General features: G+C 48.0%; 1 protein-coding gene across 1 annotated transcript in view; it reads right to left on the bottom strand.

Annotated features, from left to right (window-relative positions):
- NKAIN4 (Na+/K+ transporting ATPase interacting 4) overlaps positions 1-16,776 on the bottom strand; it is a 51,095-nt gene extending 34,319 nt beyond the window's left edge. Inside the window, exons 1-2 of the mRNA XM_010296429.1 lie at positions 16,771-16,776; positions 15,971-16,216 (exon numbers count right to left, since the gene is read on the bottom strand). Of these exons, the coding sequence (XP_010294731.1) occupies positions 15,971-16,216; positions 16,771-16,776 (252 nt within the window). The remainder of the gene's footprint in view (positions 1-15,970; positions 16,217-16,770) is intronic.
- Positions 16,777-19,308: the final 2,532 nt, after the last annotated feature.

Genomic DNA, 19,308 nt, shown 5'->3' with positions numbered 1-19,308 from the left:
TGGGGCCTTACGCTCCAGCGAACACGGCTGTCGGCCTGCACCATGCCACAGCTGAGGATCAGGACTTCTCCCAGCCCAGCACCATCCTGCGCAGAGCCTGGGCGGACTTAACCCCTCGCTGTGGTTCAGCGCAGCGTCCCAGCCAACGCCCAGAGCATCCTGCTGTTAAACAGCCCGGCCTTGAGTCCTCATCTCCTGCTCCCCGCCAGCCTGGCCCCTTTGTGCTCTGGAATCTCCCTTCCCGGCTCCATTTTGTGTGTTGGCAACGATGCGCTCAGGAGGGCCTGCGCTCAGGAGTGCCGCTGCTTTGACCTCGATCCCTATGCTTTTTGCTGCCGATGCCTTTCAGAAACATCCTAGCTGCGAAGATATGTCATTATTCAGTCCCACATGCCCAAATGCTGCTTAGCATTCCAGGAAAGGCACAATCCTTGCTAAACAGAAGGGATGAGGCTGGCAGCGTTCGTTTGTGTTTGGAGTTGAAGCTCCAGCTTCAGAAGGACTGAGGTCTTAAGACCTCTTAAACTTTTTTTCTCCAAGTGTTGAGTTGGGCCACGTAGTGGGCAGAAGGGAGAGAGAAGGCGCGGGAGTGCGAGGCAGTGGCCGGCAGTACTTTTTCAAGCAGGACTCTGTAGTCCATGGTCCCCACCAAATGGCACATCCCCAGGCACAGCGCGAGTGTGGATGGCACATCCCCAGGCCCAGCGCGAGTGTGGCAGCCCCCCTCCTGCTCCCCAGTCCTCTAACGGGGCGGCCAGCAGTACGGTGAGCTAGCCTGCTCTGGCACGTAGCGTTGTGGAGGAAAGAAGAGGTTGCCCAGTATTGACTTTCTGAATAGCGCTCAGCATACAGCTCCCAGGAAAAGACTGCTTCCTAGGAGGGGCGTTTCAGTAAAATTATTGCCCTGTACGGCATAAACATCTCCCAGCTGAGGGTCAGTTACGTGCCTGGTGGGTCTTGTGCTCTGTACAGCCCACACAGCCTCTGGCCCGTTGGCTGCCCTGGATCACACCTCGCCTCGGGGCTCGGACCGCAGGGATGCAGACACGTGTCTGCAGCAGCATCAGGCACCCGAGCTGCTCTGTTCCCCTGGCTCCTGCTTGTGTCTCCTGATAGCATCGAAGTACTGCACGCTGCTGTGATTGCTGATTGCCCAGATTAGCAATCAGGCTAAATTAAAAAGCAGGTGCCTTTGTGATCCAGGCAAAAAAGCACTCTGACAAGAACGACAAACTTGGTTTTTTTGTCACCCACGTCAACACTCAAACCTAAGTTTCCCAAACATAATGAAATTAATCTGTTTTGCCCACAATGCTCTTCCCCCCCAGCTTTTTTGTTCTCCCGCAGTTTCATAGCTCAGCTTTGGCTCTCCAGCTTTGCAGCAGAGAGAGGGGGCACTGGAACAAAGGGGATGCAACTGTATTTGGAACAGACATAATAATGAGTTTCTTCAACAAGCACCTGACATTTTTGTTGGCCAGATGCTCCGGAAGGCACAGCCTTATCCCAGGCTCAGGCTCCACACGTGTGGCAGTCCTGGCTTTCTCGTGCCTGTTGGAGGACTTGCTGTCCTATCTTAGCACCTCGTACTGACGAACCTGGGCAAGCAGCCTTGCGGCTCCCCACAAACAGCATCCTGGTGTGGCAGACAGATCTAGTACTGGGGGACACCTTCTCCCACCAGTAGCACAAACGGGCCTGTTGGGTGAAGTACATTAAAGACGTGCCCTTAACTCACCAACCATTTCCCTCAGGAGATCTGCTACCATTTATGAAGCCATCTAAACACAGCCTATAAAGGCTGTGAGGCAGAGCAGTGTTGGAGATCAGCATGAATTTAATTTTCTAATAGAGAGATTTATTTTCTACCAACAGGACATTATATTCTGTGATCCCTGCCCCTGCTCAGCCACAAAGGCTATCCAAAGTTTGGGCTCATTCACATGGCAGGGAAGCAGAAAAAAGTGAAAAAACTTAAAAATTAGCCAAGGGGTTGTTTGGTATAGGGAATGCGTCTGATATTCTCTGGACCTGCTATCTTAAGCATTGTCTGCCTAGCTAAAAGAGCCAGCTCTGCCGCTGGAGGGAGAGAGCAAACACATGGACAGGACGTGCACAGGAGGTACAAGGCTGTGCTGAAGCACTGTTTGGGCCAGGTCTGCGCAGCCTGTCTTCCAATGATGCAGCTCTCTGGAGTCTTCTGGATGTGGCAGCAGCAGGTTGGGAACAGCTCGGAGATCACCATGAGGGCTCCAGGGCACTAGAAAAACTTAAAATCATTCAGGGTTGGACCAAAACTCGCAGGGTGTATAAAGCCCATGAGATAACAGCTGGACTCACCCAGTTTAGACAAAATTACGGCTATCTTTGCTATTTCATAGGCACCTATTGCAATCGCACTTTTATTTTGCCTCTGGTTACCCCAAAGTTGAATTATGACCTTAAATATACTACTGGCAGTTTCCCAAAGGAGGAATAAACCCTTGCTTCAGGCTTGAAAAGCCAAGCTCAGCTTTTCCTCTGTTCTGTACACACACCCCCCAAGAAAGACTCGCTGTGTTTGAGGGACACTGAGAACATCCCCTGCCTTTAGCTTTATGAACAAGTGTCCCCTGCAAGTCTGGTTCATGGCTGGCACCTGCAGCACTTTCTCCTCAGGGTCAGCTGTAGCCTGAGTTACAAAAATGCCTCTCTGAAAGCAAAACACCTGCAGAAAGCCACCCGAAGCTGTTTTTCTTGACCAGGGGAGTATGAGGATGAGAGTTTCTTGGTGTCCATGGACTGTGGCCAGCAAAGCCCCTCTTGCTGCATAGCTCTGTGTGTTGGAGCCCTTCTGAACTCGGCAGGATGCTCCCCAGCACGTGTGGGCAAGTGGTCTCTGCGTCCCTGATCTTTTGTGGAAACCCCCCAGGACCATGCTAGACAAAGCTCCTCTCTCCCCCCTTTGCTCCACGGTCCCTCTCCCTCTGCTCTGCCCCTTCCACCAGCCCTGTCCTGCTCCGGCCGGCTCAGCGGCCGCTCTCCCCCAGCTCCTCGCTGCACATGGCACTGGGAGCTCTAGCAGCTGATCCCCTTAATTAGGTCACAAATAGATCACGCGTAAAACACTTGCACCAGCCAGATCCTCTGAAGGAAAAACATGCAAGCTCTGCAACCGGGGGGTAAAAGCTCAAAGAGAGGAAGGATGCCAAAGCTGAAATAACTCTTGAAAACTTTGTCCGTAGGAGCCCTGTTTCAGTTTCTGCTCAACAGCTGGGTCCCTGCTCCCTGACACTGTAGCTAAGTGGTAGCGTTGCTTTAATTTCCTCTTGCTCCTGCTGCAATGCCAGATTGCTCGGATATTCGTAAACAGGAGGAGTTTAATGAAAATTATAATTAGAGCCCTGCGGAGCTCTTGCAGGTCGCCTTTACACTGGGCTGCCTATTTACATTACAAATCAGGCTGGTGTCACTGCGGAGTCTACAGCAAGAGAAGAGGATTCGTTAAAAGGGAAGCACAGGGTGGGTGAGAAATAGGGGAGAAAGAACATGGTATTGGTATTATTAATAATCTAGGAAATTAGGATCTGCCATGGTCTTGCTGCAACTTTGGTCCTAGAAGGAAAGCCCACTTGTAATCATCCTGCAGCAGGAGGGGAGAGAGCTCAGCCACCCAGAAATTTCCACTGGTAATTACTGTACAAACGGACCCTTTTTCATAGAGCAAGACTTCATCTCCCACACCAGGACACAGAGGAGTGTCCTGCTTCCTGACACCTAGCTGTGAAGTTGGGGGGGATCAAGGAGAGACAACACGTGAAGCCAAAGGGATGCACTTCCCATGATTTTACACCTTTCCATTTCCACCTGCCAGCAGCGACATATGATGCGTTTTGCCCCGCTGTGATGCCATGAGCAGCAGCTTCTTGAGAAAGACAGAAGCCCTCGTTCCGACAAGCGCTGGAGCATCTGCTGACTTGAGGCACAGTGTACAGCCAGCTGCGGTCATGTGCTGAAGGGCTCTGTAAAGTCTGGGTCTGATGGAGCAGGAGAGAAGATCCCATGGGAACAAGACGGAGGCATCTGGCCATCAATGCACCGACACCCAGTGCGGCTCCCGCACGGCAGCACAAACCGGTGTTATCCCAAATAGGGATCGATCTCCTGGGTTTAGTTCTGCTTCTGCTCCCGCCACCAAAGCCCTCGAGCACAGCTGCTAACTGTGTCTGTAAAGTGGAATTGGAAACAACACCCTCATTTTACACAGAGGATAGCTGGAGACTTGGGTTGTATTTGTAAAAAGCTGCTTGAATATTTCGTACTAATCATCCTGAATCAGCCGGAACCGCATCATCATTGCAATAGTGTTTTTGTTGGGTGCCCACCTGCCCGTAGTGGTAAAAAGAGATGGCATTTTAGGTTGGGAACCTCCCCATGATGATTGCAGCGCCAGCAAAACCCTTCACCTTCCCCATCACTGTCACGTTCTCAAAAGAGAGAGGTAAACTCACCCCACTCCTGTGCCCGCACGCCCCCAAATTCAGCCCTGTTGATGCTCCGACCAAATCCCAGCAATGCCCAGCAAAGGATGCCCAGCCAGTCCACCCACTGCTGCTCTTCTCAGCTATTGATCGTACCTCACCCTCCACAGCCCGAGGACATAACTTTAGTCTAATAAACAGCTGGGAAGTCAGGACAGAGGAGATGAGCTAATACTGCAGAAGTGATTGGGTTTATATATCAAAACTGACCCAGGAGTCTTTCCCCTCTGCAGGTCATGGCAATATGCAGAAAGTTTTCAGGCAAATTAGAAGCTGGAGGTATTTTAGGAGTTTGGCTGCAAATGGGCCAAGTGATTTGCTTGCACTTCATGCATGCTATCGTCAGTGTAAAGTGACCCACACTGTGACCGCTGAGTTTTAATCATCATTGGTAACACTCTGTTGTTTGTGCTTTTCAAAAAAACCACAACAACCTAACATAAAAATGTGCTTCTTTCAGTTTAAAAAAGGACAAAAGAAAAATTTCCCTCAAAAAACTATAGTTGAAAAAACACATAACCATTTTTTCAGCTGAAAAATGACTATCAGTGAAGAAATACTGACCCTCTCCCCTAATGAATGTACTAGCAAACTTCCAGACCTGTCATCAAAGCATGAAATGAAAAAGAACTGGGGAGAGAAGAGTATTTTGGACATGAAAAACATTTAGTGGTCCAGCTTCTGGTTCCAGTAAAATGCTTTTGACAGGAAGGGTTTTAAATTGGAACAAACGGGAAAACGACTATTTTGTTACAAATAGGGACTGTCAGAGGCTTTCAGGGTATTGCAGGAATTTTCCAGTAACCACATTCCCCACAAACAACTTCCCTTCTACAAAATGAATCAATCGCTATTGATTTTCATCTTCTGATTGCTTCACTGGAAGACAATCGGTTGTACTTAAATAATTGATTAATTACCTTAGTAATTACAGGTAACAAACCTAGCTTACCTTGCCTCCCTCAAGACATGTAAGTGAGGGGTATTTCAGCTTTCCAACCACTTCAGGAGGCAAAGCCAATTTTTTGCGACCCAGGATGACTTCTGAGCCACCACCCACATCTGGGGAGTCGCCGGTACCCTCGGCACAGCCCCAGCAGCACGGTCCCCGCCACTCTTGGAGGCGAGAAGGCTGACCACCTCCTGGGTTCCTTCCCGGGCTGTAACCTCCCCAAGAGCATTACAGGCTGGGAAGCAGAGATCCAGCTCTCTTTTTCTTAAGTCAATAAAAGCAAGAAAACAGAGACACATGAACTGCTCAAAGAGATTAAACAAATAAATACCTAAGGGTGGAGATGGCAAAAAGTTTAGACACACATTTGAGGCTGAAGTTCAGCCTCTCTTTTTCATGGGTTGATGAAGCAGCTTGGGAAGTGCAATCTGCTCTGGGTAGTCATTAAAGGGTAAGAGTGCATCTCTGCTACAAACTAGATTAAGTGCTGGACGTAAGTGCTTCGGGGCAGAGAGTCTTGAGTTCAGAGTGAGAGAGTGAGCCACAGTGGTCACTAAGCCGGTGTTTTTCTCATGCTCACCATCCCCTCCACTGCTGTGTTTTCCTGCTTATACTTGAGAGGAGTTCAATGAAACAAAAGATTCTCATCAGGGATTTATTGGCAATACAGTATCACGCTAAAAAAAAAGCTAAGGTTTACCAAGTTCTCCCACTTGTATTAATGGCATTGACCATATCACTTTTTGTGGAGCACCCCCTTTGTTTGTGCTCTTCAGTCCAAGTAGATGATAAAATGAGACCTGTGACGTCTACTTTGATGGAGGCAAGCTGCTGGCTTTCCAACAGTGTAAATAAGGATTCAGTGCCTTTTAAAACGCATTATTTTTAAAGGAAAGCCCTTTTGAGTGAGGGCTAGAATGGGGTTATTTTCCACATGACCAAGCGTCAAAAGGAAAGCGGCAGCCCAGTCCATGCTCTTATCACCCTCCCCGAGTCACCCACTGGATAGATTTGTCACAAGGTGAAGTAAGAGCAAGTACTTAATTTATTATCATTTTCTACTTGTCCTCCTTAATGCAGGTCCTGCCAGGATGAGTTTGCTGTGGGAAAGTGGAATGAAACCAGGCCTTTCAGTTTGCAGCTAAATGGGACTGGGGGGAGGCTTCCAGGGGAGGGAAAATCTTCCTCATTAGAAAGGGAAAATGTGCAACACAGAGTTTTCATCGGATGCTGCCCAGCCTCCCAATTAGGATGGCTGAGACAAACAGTGGCGTTATTATATGTAACTGTTTATCCAGTCTCACTCAGCCGTTGTTTATTTTATGAGCATAATTTATCTCTTCTGTTGTGCTACCCAATTTGTTTGCATTTTCAGTCCAGTCGAGTGTCTCTCTCTTTTATTGTATACATCTTTTGGCCTCCCACCAACCAACTCTCCAATTAAGTTTCCAAGAGTGTCGCACAATGGCCAGGCCCCTCCTGCGCTTCATTTTTCACATGACGTTTGCGTCCCCTTCATTTCTGCGCTGCCCCTGCTCCTCCCCTGCTGACTCGCGGCTCCTCAATGCCTCATGGATTATTCAACAGCAAAGCTGAATTTCTCTTTTCCTTCTCTTTTTCCCCTTCCTCCCCTTTTAAAATAGAGGCTGGTCAATAGATGCCACTTTGGCAGCTCTGGAGAACAAAGTTCATTTGCAGCAAATCTTTGGCAGTCGTGTCCCCGCAGTGCAAGAGTTTGGTGACTTTGCAGGGACTGAACCCCGAACCGCGGGGCAGGAGCTCGGGCGTGGGGTACTCATGAACTCCTGTGTCTCTTCCAGGCACGAAAGGGGACAAAGACTTGCCGTCTATTAGCTTGTGTCACCAAAGTTTCATCCACACATGGTCCTGCCTCCCTGCTGCTATCGCTCCCCTTTGGAGGTGTGAGATGATTCCTCATGACGGCATCTTTGGCTTGCCCCTACTCCAAGCTTCCCGAGCAGTTTTTTCAGTCTTTTGATCTTCATGCTTGCAGGTCTGGCTGCAAGGATTAGCTGAAATAGAAAAGTGCTAATCCACATTATGGAAATTCAAATCTTTGCCACTACATTAAGTAATTTCAAGGAAGTTTAATCTGGCAAGACTCTGAGGTGAACTCCAGAACAGTGATAACATTTGTGCATCGCCTCTCCCACTAGCGTGGCAACACTGCAGCAGTAACAAGCAGTATTTTCCTCCTTATCATAGCAGGCTCCAGACTACCACTATTTCTGATGGGGTCCAGCAAAATCCCATTGAGCTTTCAGCCCTGGGGTCCAGCTGAACATGGGGTTTACTGCTACATTCCTGTTTAGTTTGCCAGGACTGGGTTTCCAAGATTTCTGCTAGAAAATCTGTGCAGTGTCTCACCACCAAACACTGGAGCTCCATGTGAAACGCCCTTTGTTTGCAGATTAGTGTGCAAAACTGGGAGCGGGGAACTTTACATGGCCATGGGAGCCACCATGAGGAAAAAACTTGGCAGCCGCGAAACCTGGGTTACATCTCATGCAAGGAAAGCATCCTCTGGCTTAGTGATCTGCAACGGAGTTTACTGCCCCTCCACCTCCTGTCACTGTGAGCTGCTTCAGAAATTCATCGTACTTTAAATGATTCACTCAAGTATCCATTCAGTCCCAGTTCATAGATTGCAGAGCCTTTATTACGCAGCCATATATTTAGCACTGGAATAGTTCTCAGCAGTTGTAGCAGCCCTGTCATCTACGGAATAAAACAAAGAGCCATTATTCATCAGACGGGAGACACAGTCTCTATTGTCTGAAGCCATGGCAGAGTTTTTATATCACCCTATCTATTCTTTCAGGCTGTCACACAACTCAGTTTTAAGCTGTTTCAGTGGCAGCCCTGGAAGCCCAAACACTTCTGCAGCTTCTCATAGCTAACTTCCCAGCTAAAGTTGTTTTAAACTGACAGCGGGACTGACCCTGAGCATGCTGAATGTGGCCAGTGACTCAAGAGCAGTAAAGTTAACCTTACCAGAAAAGCTTGAGGGAGACATTAAGTCTGGCTAGGTCAGGAATAAAAGCCATGCAGGGTTATTTAAAGACATGAGAAAGCATGGCTACAAGGAACAATGGATGAACGTGCATTTTGGGCAGTGACTACATCCAGAAGATCGGGGTTTGGGCTCTGGTCTGATGGCAGAGCTTTGTGTAGACTGTAGGACCCAAGAACACACTGAGGTGTGCGTGCCAGCCATCCCGACCTCACACTGGTGTGGGTCCTGCAACCCTCCTGTACAGTGTCATGGTCTGCTTGGTGGGTGTATGTCCAGCATGGAGCTGGAGGAACAAGCCTGGTTCCCTGGATCTAGACACATGGGGATTAGTACCTTGAGATGTACTTGGCATGAGCCACCCCCACACTACCTAGCAGCTGCCTGCCTTGCTCTGGATCTCTGGGAAAAGGAGGTGAGATTTTGGGCCAGAAGACCTCTTCTGACATCCACATCTACGTTACAAATGAGCCCATTAAATGCAAACGAAGCAGCACCATTCACAGAACCAACTACCATCATGGTCTCCTCAGGCTTCTGAGAGCATTTGCGAATCTGCCTGTGTCAGCACAAAGGCAGGATGAAGGGCATGAAGAACAGGTACCTCTGAGAAGGTGTCATGCAGGGGCTCTTGCCAACTGTTTGCACAGCGAGGCAGACCCATCCTTCCCTTGAATATCTCCTCTCAGAATAATGAGATGGGAAACTTGAAGACCCAGAATCCTAAAAAGTAGCAGCTATTTGAAAATGAATTGCCCTTTCCCAGCTTTGTAATTTGTTTTAAGGCTGGCAATCACATCTCCCAACCCCCATGCTCACTTTTCTCCACATGCTCAGAAAGCAAAGGGCACATAACAGACTGTGAACTCCCATCACACTTCTCCAAACACCCGCTCTCCTCCCTGCCCAACAACCAGCAATCTCCTAGGCTAATTAGCCAAACTGTATTCTGCACATATTTAGCATTTCTGAGTAATTAGGATAATCTGATTTCTCCCCTAATTCTGTACATATACAATATAAGCAGGTGTATTGCCTTTCCCACAATGATACCGCACAAAGTGCGTTGTCTGCCGGAGCTAGGGATGCCAGCCGCCTGTCAGAGCCCATTCTCACCTCACGCATGGAAATCTGCTGCTGACGGATTACCAGTAGCCACGGGGAATCAGGAACTGGGTTTGATTTGGCTAAGCAGCCAGTAGTTCAGATATTCATGCAAGCTATCTAAACGCACAGTCTTCAAATCTGATCTGACATCTGGATATTCTCTTCACCACCCTCCAGGGAAGCTCACTTGCACTACAGTTGAACAGAAGGTGTTTGGCCCAGAACCTCAAAGGTATTTTGGGTTCTGGGGAGGTGCGATAGTCTGTCCAAGACTCAGGACTCGGTCTTGGTCATCCTCTGCAAGGTTAATCAGCCTATGGACCTAGATCTTGACCCTGTGGACCTCTTAGCTGGTAAACACATACTTGTGGTCTCTGGTGCTTTCAGGGCCTCTAAATGAAGGTCAAAGCCAATCAGGCCAGGCCAGCTCTTTCTTGTCCTGCTGAGATGGGTCTTTGGTTCAGAAGGAGTTTTTCCTCCAGTCAGCTTCACTCAATAATTCCTTCTCAGAAGCAGAACAGCTTTTTTAACTGCCTGTGACAACTTCCTGGTTCTTGGAGCATTTGGACATGATGTTTCCACCAAAGTGGGACTGTTTCCCTCTTAGTGGAGTCATCAAGGGCCCAGCATCTCTGAAAGGAGGAAAGGATGCTCCCAAGCCCCACAGCTTGGAGTTAGGCACTCCTGAGTATCTGGACTATAGTGGTAATATTAAGGAAAGACCCTGCCACATACCCTCCACAAAAAGACCATCTATCTGCTGAACTTCATGTGGGTGAAAAGTTTGCTTGTAGACCTTAGGGTACAACCCAATATACTCCCAACACAAAGAAGCCATTTCTAATGTGCAGGGCAACGCTCTTATTGCAGTACTGTAGAAATAATGTCCAAACCTCCTAAATATGAAGAAATCAGTGTAAGGCCAGGATTTAGATTCTTCCTGATCTCCAGTTAGGTCCCATTCTGGTACTGAGTTACTACAGAGGTAATATTCAGGTGGAGCTGAAGATAGACAGTGACAAACTGTTAACTGTGGTGAGGCTGTTTATCTGTGATGGATGAACACACCATACAGAGCACTCTATGCAAGGTTATACTCAATATTTTATAAGTTCTGTGTGGGTAATAAAATGCTCCATCCTCTTCTTTAGTGTCCTCTATCTCACCTTCCCTGTTCAGATGAAACGGTGCTTACAGATGAACTATCTCCAGAGAAAAAGCATTTGGAAAATATAATTCAGCACCAGATGCTTTAATAGGTCCAAGGCTGTTGTCAGGGTCACCACAGACACAGGACAGGTCCCTGTTCCCCAGAGAGGGGTCACAGGAGGCATCTTCCCAGGCTTTGTGTATTTGCTGTAACTGTGTATTCATCTGAGCACCAGGATTAATTTTTGATTAAGTGTACTTGGCTCTTGAGGAGAAGTGTCACCCAATGATCCTCAGTAGTATTCAATTCTTGTTCTTTCCTATCTTCGACCAGGTGACTGGTTGCCCAAGTGCTCACTAATAAAGGAGACAGTCTGTCCTGTATCATCCTGACCCACATCCTACCCACCTTCCTCAGGACAGCAATGTCCCAGGTCACTCAGGGATGGCACAATGACAGGGAAAGACACTTGGAGAACTGTGCTGAGAAAACAAATCCTGTTGCAGAGCAGCACCCTCCTAGCCAGGGAGACCAAGCTCACGAGCAGCTCTGCGGAGTGTGGGATGGAGCGAGCTGGGATGAGGAGTGCTGGCTTACCCTGCTCCAGGCATCCCATCTCCAGGAATCTCATCAGTGGGATCCTCAGCTGCATCCTTCATAGAATCACAGAATCATTAAGGTTGGAAAAGACCTTTAAGATCATCAAGTCCAACCATCAACCCAATGCCACCATGCCCACTCAACCATATCCTGAAGTGCCATGTCTACATGTTTTTTGAAAAACTTATCCTTGTCTCCTCTGAGGGCAGTGCAATGGGGAGCAAGTCCATGTGGTGAAGGGCTGCCCCAAAATGCAGAAAGGGCACGAAGGCTGGATCCCCCACACACACTCAGCCCTCCCGCCCCATTGCTGTGCAGCAAGACTGCCTGCTGCCCTAACGGGGTGGCAACTTGTGCTCCCACACCTCTGAAAATCAGGGCCTGGGCAGACATCTGTGTGCTTGCTCCATTGGTGCAGAAAACATATGATGACGGTCCTGTTTTTCTAGAGTTTTGAGCATTGGATGAAAAAGCTGGAGGGAGAAAAAGAAAAGGGAAGAAAGCAGGTATTTTGCTGGCCTGAGAGAGCCTGGAGAGCAGGTGGGAAGCTGCCGGCAGGGCTGGCCAGTCGCTGAAAGGTGGCAAAGGAAGCTGGCACAGTGACTCCTGATGTCTGCCTTCTCCAAGCAGGTGATGAAGACAAGCTGTTGCCTTGATTCCCACAGTATATTTTCATTAAGCCATGGCAGATGGCAGCGGAGGTCACTGCTTCCACACCATCATCCTTTCAGCCGAAAGGTGTCAGGGAATCTGACGTCTCAATTACTAAACCTAGATTCACCCAAACAACATCCAGGATGAAGGGGGAAGGGGGATCAGGAAAGCTGCTCCCCTCATTTCCATGAATCCTCACCTTTGAGAGAAAATCTGGGACGTGCGCTTCCCTGATAAACAACATATTTGTGCCTAACGTCCTGACACAGAAGCAGCTGTGCTGAGAACATGCCACAGACACCAGGAAAATGGCAATTAAGTCCTTGTGGAAATGAGACCAAAAAGCATCCCTTGGAAAAGACAGTTGATGTTAATGAGCTACATGAAGTCAAGGGAAGAGCTACTGATCTTGCCCCAGCAGAGAACCACTGCTCACTCCTCTCAAGTCTGTGAAACCTCAGAACACATAGCAAAATAAAACTTTTGTTCTTCACAAGGACTTTCAGCTAAACCAGGGAGAAGCCAGAGCAACATCACCATTGACTTTTCTGTGTCCAACGTGAAACACCAATCTGACATGCTGGTGAGAAGCAGCACTTCTGTTGAAACCCCATCTCAGAGATTTCTGCCAGATACTTCAATCATTCCAGTTTTTCTTATCCCTACTATTACTACTTACTCTCCTCTTATTACTTTACTACTACTGATTCCCTACTCTTACTACTATTAATCCTCACTTTTGTAATCCCTACTATTATGCCTGGCAAGAAGAAGATGAAATAAGACTCTGCCCCTTATCAGAACTCAATAAACAAGTGAAGCAGAAGTCATTTATTCTTATTCTGAAATTTCATGAACTTTAAGGTAACAGTATGACCCTGGAGTGATTACAGAATATCTCAGATGATTGGCAGTTCTGCAGGGCATTTATTCATTGAGTTTCCTTCTACAACAAATACCAAAAACCACTGGCCTATGAGCAGATGAGTCAACTCAGCAAGGCACTACCCTGCAGCAACACCCAAGCCTGTGCTTTCTCTTTGAGGACTTCTCCCCTTAAACCCCAACTCAAGCTGGGTTTGGGGGAAACGTGATGACGTCAGAGATATTTGGAAGATGAGAACTTCCAGGGTGCACAACTCCAAAAAAAAAACCACCACCAAACCAACTTCTTTTTAGCGAGACTTTTTAACTTTTTTACAGAAGCTTGAAAACACTTCTGAAAAGTTCAAAATATTTGGGGTTTGGCACAATAACCCCCCATCATTTTCATCAAACGTTGCTAAATGCCAGAGTATTTTCATTTTTTTGGCCCAGAAATGTCATTTTTTTCCCTCCTCGTGTTCTGGAGATGGGGAATGGGAGAAGAATGCACTACTTTTGAGACAAAAGTTTCCATTTTGTTGAAAACTCTCTTTCTACCAAACTTAGAGACACAGCCTATGCAGTTAGGTGTGCTCATCACATCTACTGCAGCTCAGGAGGAGTGGGGACAAAGGGATCCCCACAAGTATAAGGACATTAAATCACAAATTATCTCGGTTTTGGTTGGTTGGTTGTTTTTTTTTTTAATAAGAAAGAAAGGTTCAGTTCTACTGACCTCAAACCCAATGTTTTGTTAATGGGAAAAGGGAACGCTACAGCTGGGGCACTTACTGCTCGCTAGATCATATGCATTTTTTTAAGTGCTGAAAAAGCAATGGGCTGTTCCAGGGCTTTCCTGGAGGAAAAGCGATCACAATCTGGCCTTTGTTATCCAGTTTGTTCTCCAAGAGTTCCTACTTGAGGGCCCCTGGAGCAGATTCTTGGAAGAGCTCCATTTGGCACCCCAGCCAAAATGATCCGAGTTTCCGTATATTATTAGCACACAATGGAGCAACGTCAGCTCCCTTAACCCCACAGCGGCCAGGGGGAGAGGATCCCCATCGGGGGAGAACCGGCTCCTTCTCTTCTTGCGTGGCCCTGGTGCTTGGAGAGAGGAAACAGGGGAAGGCAAAGGAGCAGCAAGCGGCCAGGAGAAATCAGAGAGCGGTCAGGCAAACGTACTGCGTCAGCCGAAATAAAGCCCCGGTTCTCCAAGAAGAGTTGACTTCGATACCACCCTGCCCTGCTTTTTGGCTTGGCTTTTGCCAAATTTCATTCCTGGTCTGAATGGGTTTGGTTAGGGGACACAAAGAAACGTGGTTCCTGTGAGTCATTTGCAATCTCCGCCACCGCGGTGGGAAACGCGGATGTGGGCTGCTGGGCAAGGCGCAATCTGCAACGGGGCACGGCTGAAACACATACCCCAAGCTCCCCTTCCCTTGTGCTGCTCTTGGGCTTAGACCACTGTGCTACAGTGGTACTGACTCCAGCTGCTCAGGAAAAAGAAAAGAAAAAAACAAAAAGAAACATCTTCTCATGCAAAATTTCAACTTTTTGTAAGAAAAGCTCCACAACTCCAAAATTAAAAATGTTTGCCAGCACAGCAAACATTTGCCAGCACATTTTTGATTTTTGGCCAAAATATTCTGGCCAAAACTTGGGAGAAAAACTCAGAATTGTCTATGGAAAGCAGATACTTCTCATGAAAATATTCATTTAGACAAATCCCCAGGTTTCTACTGAAAGTCAGCTTCAGTGGAAAATGCTGACAAGCTCTATTATTGGCACGGCTTTAATTTTCCTTTGTCTGCATCAGACATGGAGAAGACAGCATCTGTCAAACGTAGTCTTTAGACTTCTGTTATTATTTAGCCTGGAGTGTTGTTCAAGGACTTCAGGAAAGGTTCAAGCCATCACGGCGCTGTGTATATATATGAAAGGTAGTCCCTTCCCTAGAGGGATTATCATTTAAGCACAAAACACGGAGGAGACAAACCGCTGGGGGAGCACAAAGTGATTTTGGAGGGGTCCTGGGCAGCGTGATGAGCGGGGGGACGCCGCGCTTCCCCTCACGCCTGCTCTTGCCTCGGATGCGTTGTGCTCGGCTGTACCACGGCTGCGTGAGCCCAGACCTCCCTCAGGAGATGCCTCCAACTGCCCCAGCTCTGCAGGCAGCTGCAGAGGGGGGGAGAGACGGAGACGGGTCCGGCTCTCCCCACCCTGCCTCCCGTTCAAAACGCCCCGGGATGGAGAGGAGAAAGTCAAGCAAGTCGTCTCTACAGGCGCCGCGATCGCGCTTGCTCCTTACCTTGGATAGGAAGGTGCTCTCCCACCCTCCCTCTTGCAGCCCCCGTGTGCCGAGCCGATCGAGTCCACCTATTTTAACTCACGCTTTTTTTCGCTCGCCCAAATCCTGCCTTGCCTGACCTGTCGTGCAATCCCACCCGCCCGTCTGCCACGCTTTCTGCCCTCACCCCCCGCGTGCTCGTCATCGCTTTATGCCTCCATCGAACTGACACGGGCGCTTTAGATACGAGAGAGTAGCTAGAGAAGGATCTGTGCTGGATTCAAATACTTTCCAGAACTGGTCATCCCCTTCTGTGAGAGATTAAAAAGGCATCGCTGAGAAGGGAGTGAAGGAGAAGGAGAGCACGAGAAAATAAATAAATAAAGGTATATAGTTACTTTTGGTTAGTCTCAATATGCCGTCCCGTCCCAGGGCGCCCTGTTCTGTGCTCATTTGAAGTATTAGTCACTTTTTCCATTAGAAGCTCTTATTCTAGGGGGATTTATAATGTATCTGTAAAATTGTCTCCAGGCTTTGCTTGGCATCTGAGCTCTCAATCCACGGACAGAATGTAAAGAAACTACAGCTGTTTGATTTATTGGGACAGGGCACGGGGAGGGAGGGAATTTTTCCATGCTCGGTGGAAATAAATTCACATAGTGCCTTCAGTGCACAATCACTTACTGCTCCAGAAAATACACCGTTTGGGGGCAATATCACGCTGGCAAAGAGGAAAGAAGCAAATCAATGATTTTTTAATATTTCCCTGCCTGAGACCCAGCCCTTGTTCATGGTTTCTCACCATGGCCCACTCGGTCCACGGTCCTGCTGGGTGCGACAGTCTTGGTCGTACCACTTGGGTTTGGAAATCCTGCCCTCGACGAGCCTTTTTCAACCCTAATTTCGACAAGGGACGTTTCTTAACCCTCTGCAGAGTCTTTCTTACAGCCTGTGCCTCATTTAAGTTTTGCTCGTGTTTCTTAATATGCAACCGCCCAACGGTGGCCGGCTGGGAGGGACGAGCAAGGGCCGTGGGTAACATCAGCACCTGAATGGCAAGAGGCGTTGGGGCAAAGCGAGAACCGAGAGGTGACAACACCCTTGGGACGCACAACCCCTGGGCTGCAAACACCCCATCACCTTGCTGACGGTCCTCCGCTATGTCGTGGCTGAGAATAAGCTCGTCTTACTCTGTTCCACATCTCTCCCCAGAAAGGATAACTGTGATGTGATGATAGACTAATATTCGTTAGCACTGTTGTAGATGTTTGGGGTCATAAACTTGTATTTTTAGAAGTTTAGTTAAAGTATAAGTAAAGTCACTGTGGACTTGTTCGGCACATAGTACAAGCTCTCAACCAAACTATAAGAAATTTATAACTAGAAGACTACTACTTCAGATAACTACAAAGTTGTGGGTTTTTTTTTTAATTAGAGGGCAGATGATTATGAAATCAGAATTTTTTAATGCTCCTTTTCACAGTTATATCACTGTTATATCGTCTGCAGAGTGGCCCTGACCTGGGCCAACGTTCACCCAAACTTCTGCCAAAGACAGGGGGGATCGGGGAGAAGGGGAGGGTCAGGGACAGCAAGACACACCGGCATCGGGGTGGGGGGAGAGCCAGAACCTTCTCGCAGCCTCCCTGCAGCACCAATCAGCAAAGCAAGAGCCTAATGTGGACCTTTCAAGGAAACAATAACCTAAAATTGGAACGCGGCAAATTATTTATTCAAACTACAGCCTTCCCTCCCCCCTTGATTAGCAAACCGCTGGGGAGTGGGCCCTGATTTTCCTCAGACAGAGGCGTGCGGCTCGCCTCCTCTATCTGCGCCACGAGCGCTCGGCCCGAGGGGGGATGAAGGTCTAGTTGGTATTCGCGCTGTGTAGCAGCTCCTCAAATTCAGACGTTGTTCCGCTCTCCGACTGGATCACAAACTTTTTCTTTGGGAGCATACACTGCAATGATGAATATGTTTGTTTTCTGCCTTTTTTTCTGCGGAAGCATTTAGGCTGCAGCATGCAAACACTTCCCCACACGCTCACTCAACTACCTGCACTTAATAATAAAAGAGTCTCCATGAAGCATTGCAACTGAAATTCCTAATTTGATTTTGGGGGGGGCGTGTTTCATGTTTCCATTCATCATTTATAAAAAGCCCCAGTGAAACCTTGAGGAACAGACATGAGAAAAGCTGTAAAGCAGCATAGGGGTGTGCTGCAAAGCTGACGTGGGAAATCCCAGCACTGAAATTCTCTCCCCATTTAAGTCAGAGGCAAAACCTCCACAGACCAGAAAGGAGCCAGGATTTCACTCCTGGGACTTTGGTAGTGGGAGACACGGAGCTTGGCAACATACAGGGAGCACTGTGAAGGGTTCAAAGTATCAAATGAAGCAGAGCAGAGACATGAGAGGAACAAAGGAAGTTCACATCATTATAATTTATTGATGATCTTGGCCTGATCGCTTCAGTGTTTTGTCTTAACAGAACCCACTCTGAGCAGCAGCGAGTCCCTGCAGGTCACTTGGCCGTACTGACATGGAAGTGATGTGACGATTTACAGACAAAGTTTGCTAAAAAAAAAAAAAAAAAAGCCCCAGGCTGGATCTCACCCTCACCCAAGCACTTGCTGGGAACCGGCCAGGATCTCCCAACCTCACCCCCATCGGAGCACGGCTCCAGGAATTCCCTCACCATAGTTCACATTTTTCCAGCTCTACCAATTCACCCAGCAAGTGCCATGGGAAATTTCTACGGCTGAGGCATCCAAACTTGCTTAAGAATGAGCCAAACTGATTCTTTTCTTCAAGGAGGAGGGTCTTAAGGAAAATAAAATGCTGGGGGTTCTTTGTCCCTGTATCTTGGATACGAGAAAACTCCCACGCTTGTCAGAAATAAGAACAGCACCAGCAGCTCATGGCTTTTTCTCTTTCTTATTCTTCTTTTTTTCCCTTCCAGTGTGTGTGAGTGTGTGCTTTAAAGCAGGATGACATAGTGATGGGTTTAAGAGACAGTCAGTGTGGAGATGCCAATTTCTAATGTAATACAGGGTACAGCTTCTTTCTCCTGTGATCATGGGTGAAAAATCAAAAGAAATAATCCAGGAGACTAAACACACTCCCCAGCCATTCAACTCCCTCATAAATATGCCTAGCGAGACGCTTTGTGCAAGAAAGCCTCGCCACTTCTATTCTGTATTTTGTTTAACTACGAGTCAATTTCTTCCGATTGTGCTAGTCAGAGTTAACAGGGTTGCATTCTCTTCCCCTTCCCAATTTTAGGCTGGTGGCTTACATTTAAAAACCAGCAGGTTCCCCGTCTTTCTCTCCCACCTTCAGCCAAGTGCCCGCTCACAGTCCCTTCGCAGAAAACATTCTGCTCTCAAGGGAAGCAACTCCAAAATGAGGAGTTTCAACTAAACTCACCCCTTGGCACTGGCTTACTCTTCAACAGAACTTAGCAGGAAGCCTGCCCTTTCCTGCATGCTGCTAATGCTCCAAAATAATGCAAACTGGGAAGAAATAAATGAAATTAAATACGTAGGTGCTGTCGTTTCCTTTTTAAGGCTGGAGGAGCCCTGGAGCCCGTTAGCTAAGACAAGAGGGGGACCCTCCGGGCCGGGACGCGCAGCCCCTCCGGGGAACAGCCCGACCTTTGTCACCTTGTCCTGCGGGCAGATGGCCCGAGGGGCCCGCGCCCACCAGGGACGGCGCTTTCCGCACACCGGGAGGTTTGTTCCTCACTAAATATATGTATATATTTAGAAGGATATTCTGCCTAAGCACTTCATCCCGAGGAGGTTTAAAAGAATTCCTTCCAAGCCAGCACAAACCCCTCCCGTGCAGGCGAGCAGGGTGGGACACGGGCGAGTCCTTTCCTGCAGCTGGACATCCAAAGGGCTGAAGGTACTGCTGGCTTGTGGCACAAATGGAGTTGGGTTGGGTTGAGTTGGGTTGGGTTCGGTTGCGTTGGTTTGGGTTGCAACATTGCCGCCAAGCCCGCCGGGACTCCTTCGACGGAGTGATTTTTCGAGTTAGAATCATAAGCACAAACTTATGAATTAGAACTTTTTTTTTTTTTTAACGTTTTTCTGAGTTTTAGGCATCAGTAAATTCCCCCGCGGAGCAAAGCGTCCCC

Source organism: Phaethon lepturus, unplaced genomic scaffold (genome assembly GCF_000687285.1).
Source record: "Phaethon lepturus isolate BGI_N335 unplaced genomic scaffold, ASM68728v1 scaffold27881, whole genome shotgun sequence".
Taxonomy (NCBI): Eukaryota; Metazoa; Chordata; class Aves; order Phaethontiformes; family Phaethontidae; genus Phaethon; species Phaethon lepturus.
This window is presented reverse-complemented; position numbering and strand designations above follow the sequence as displayed.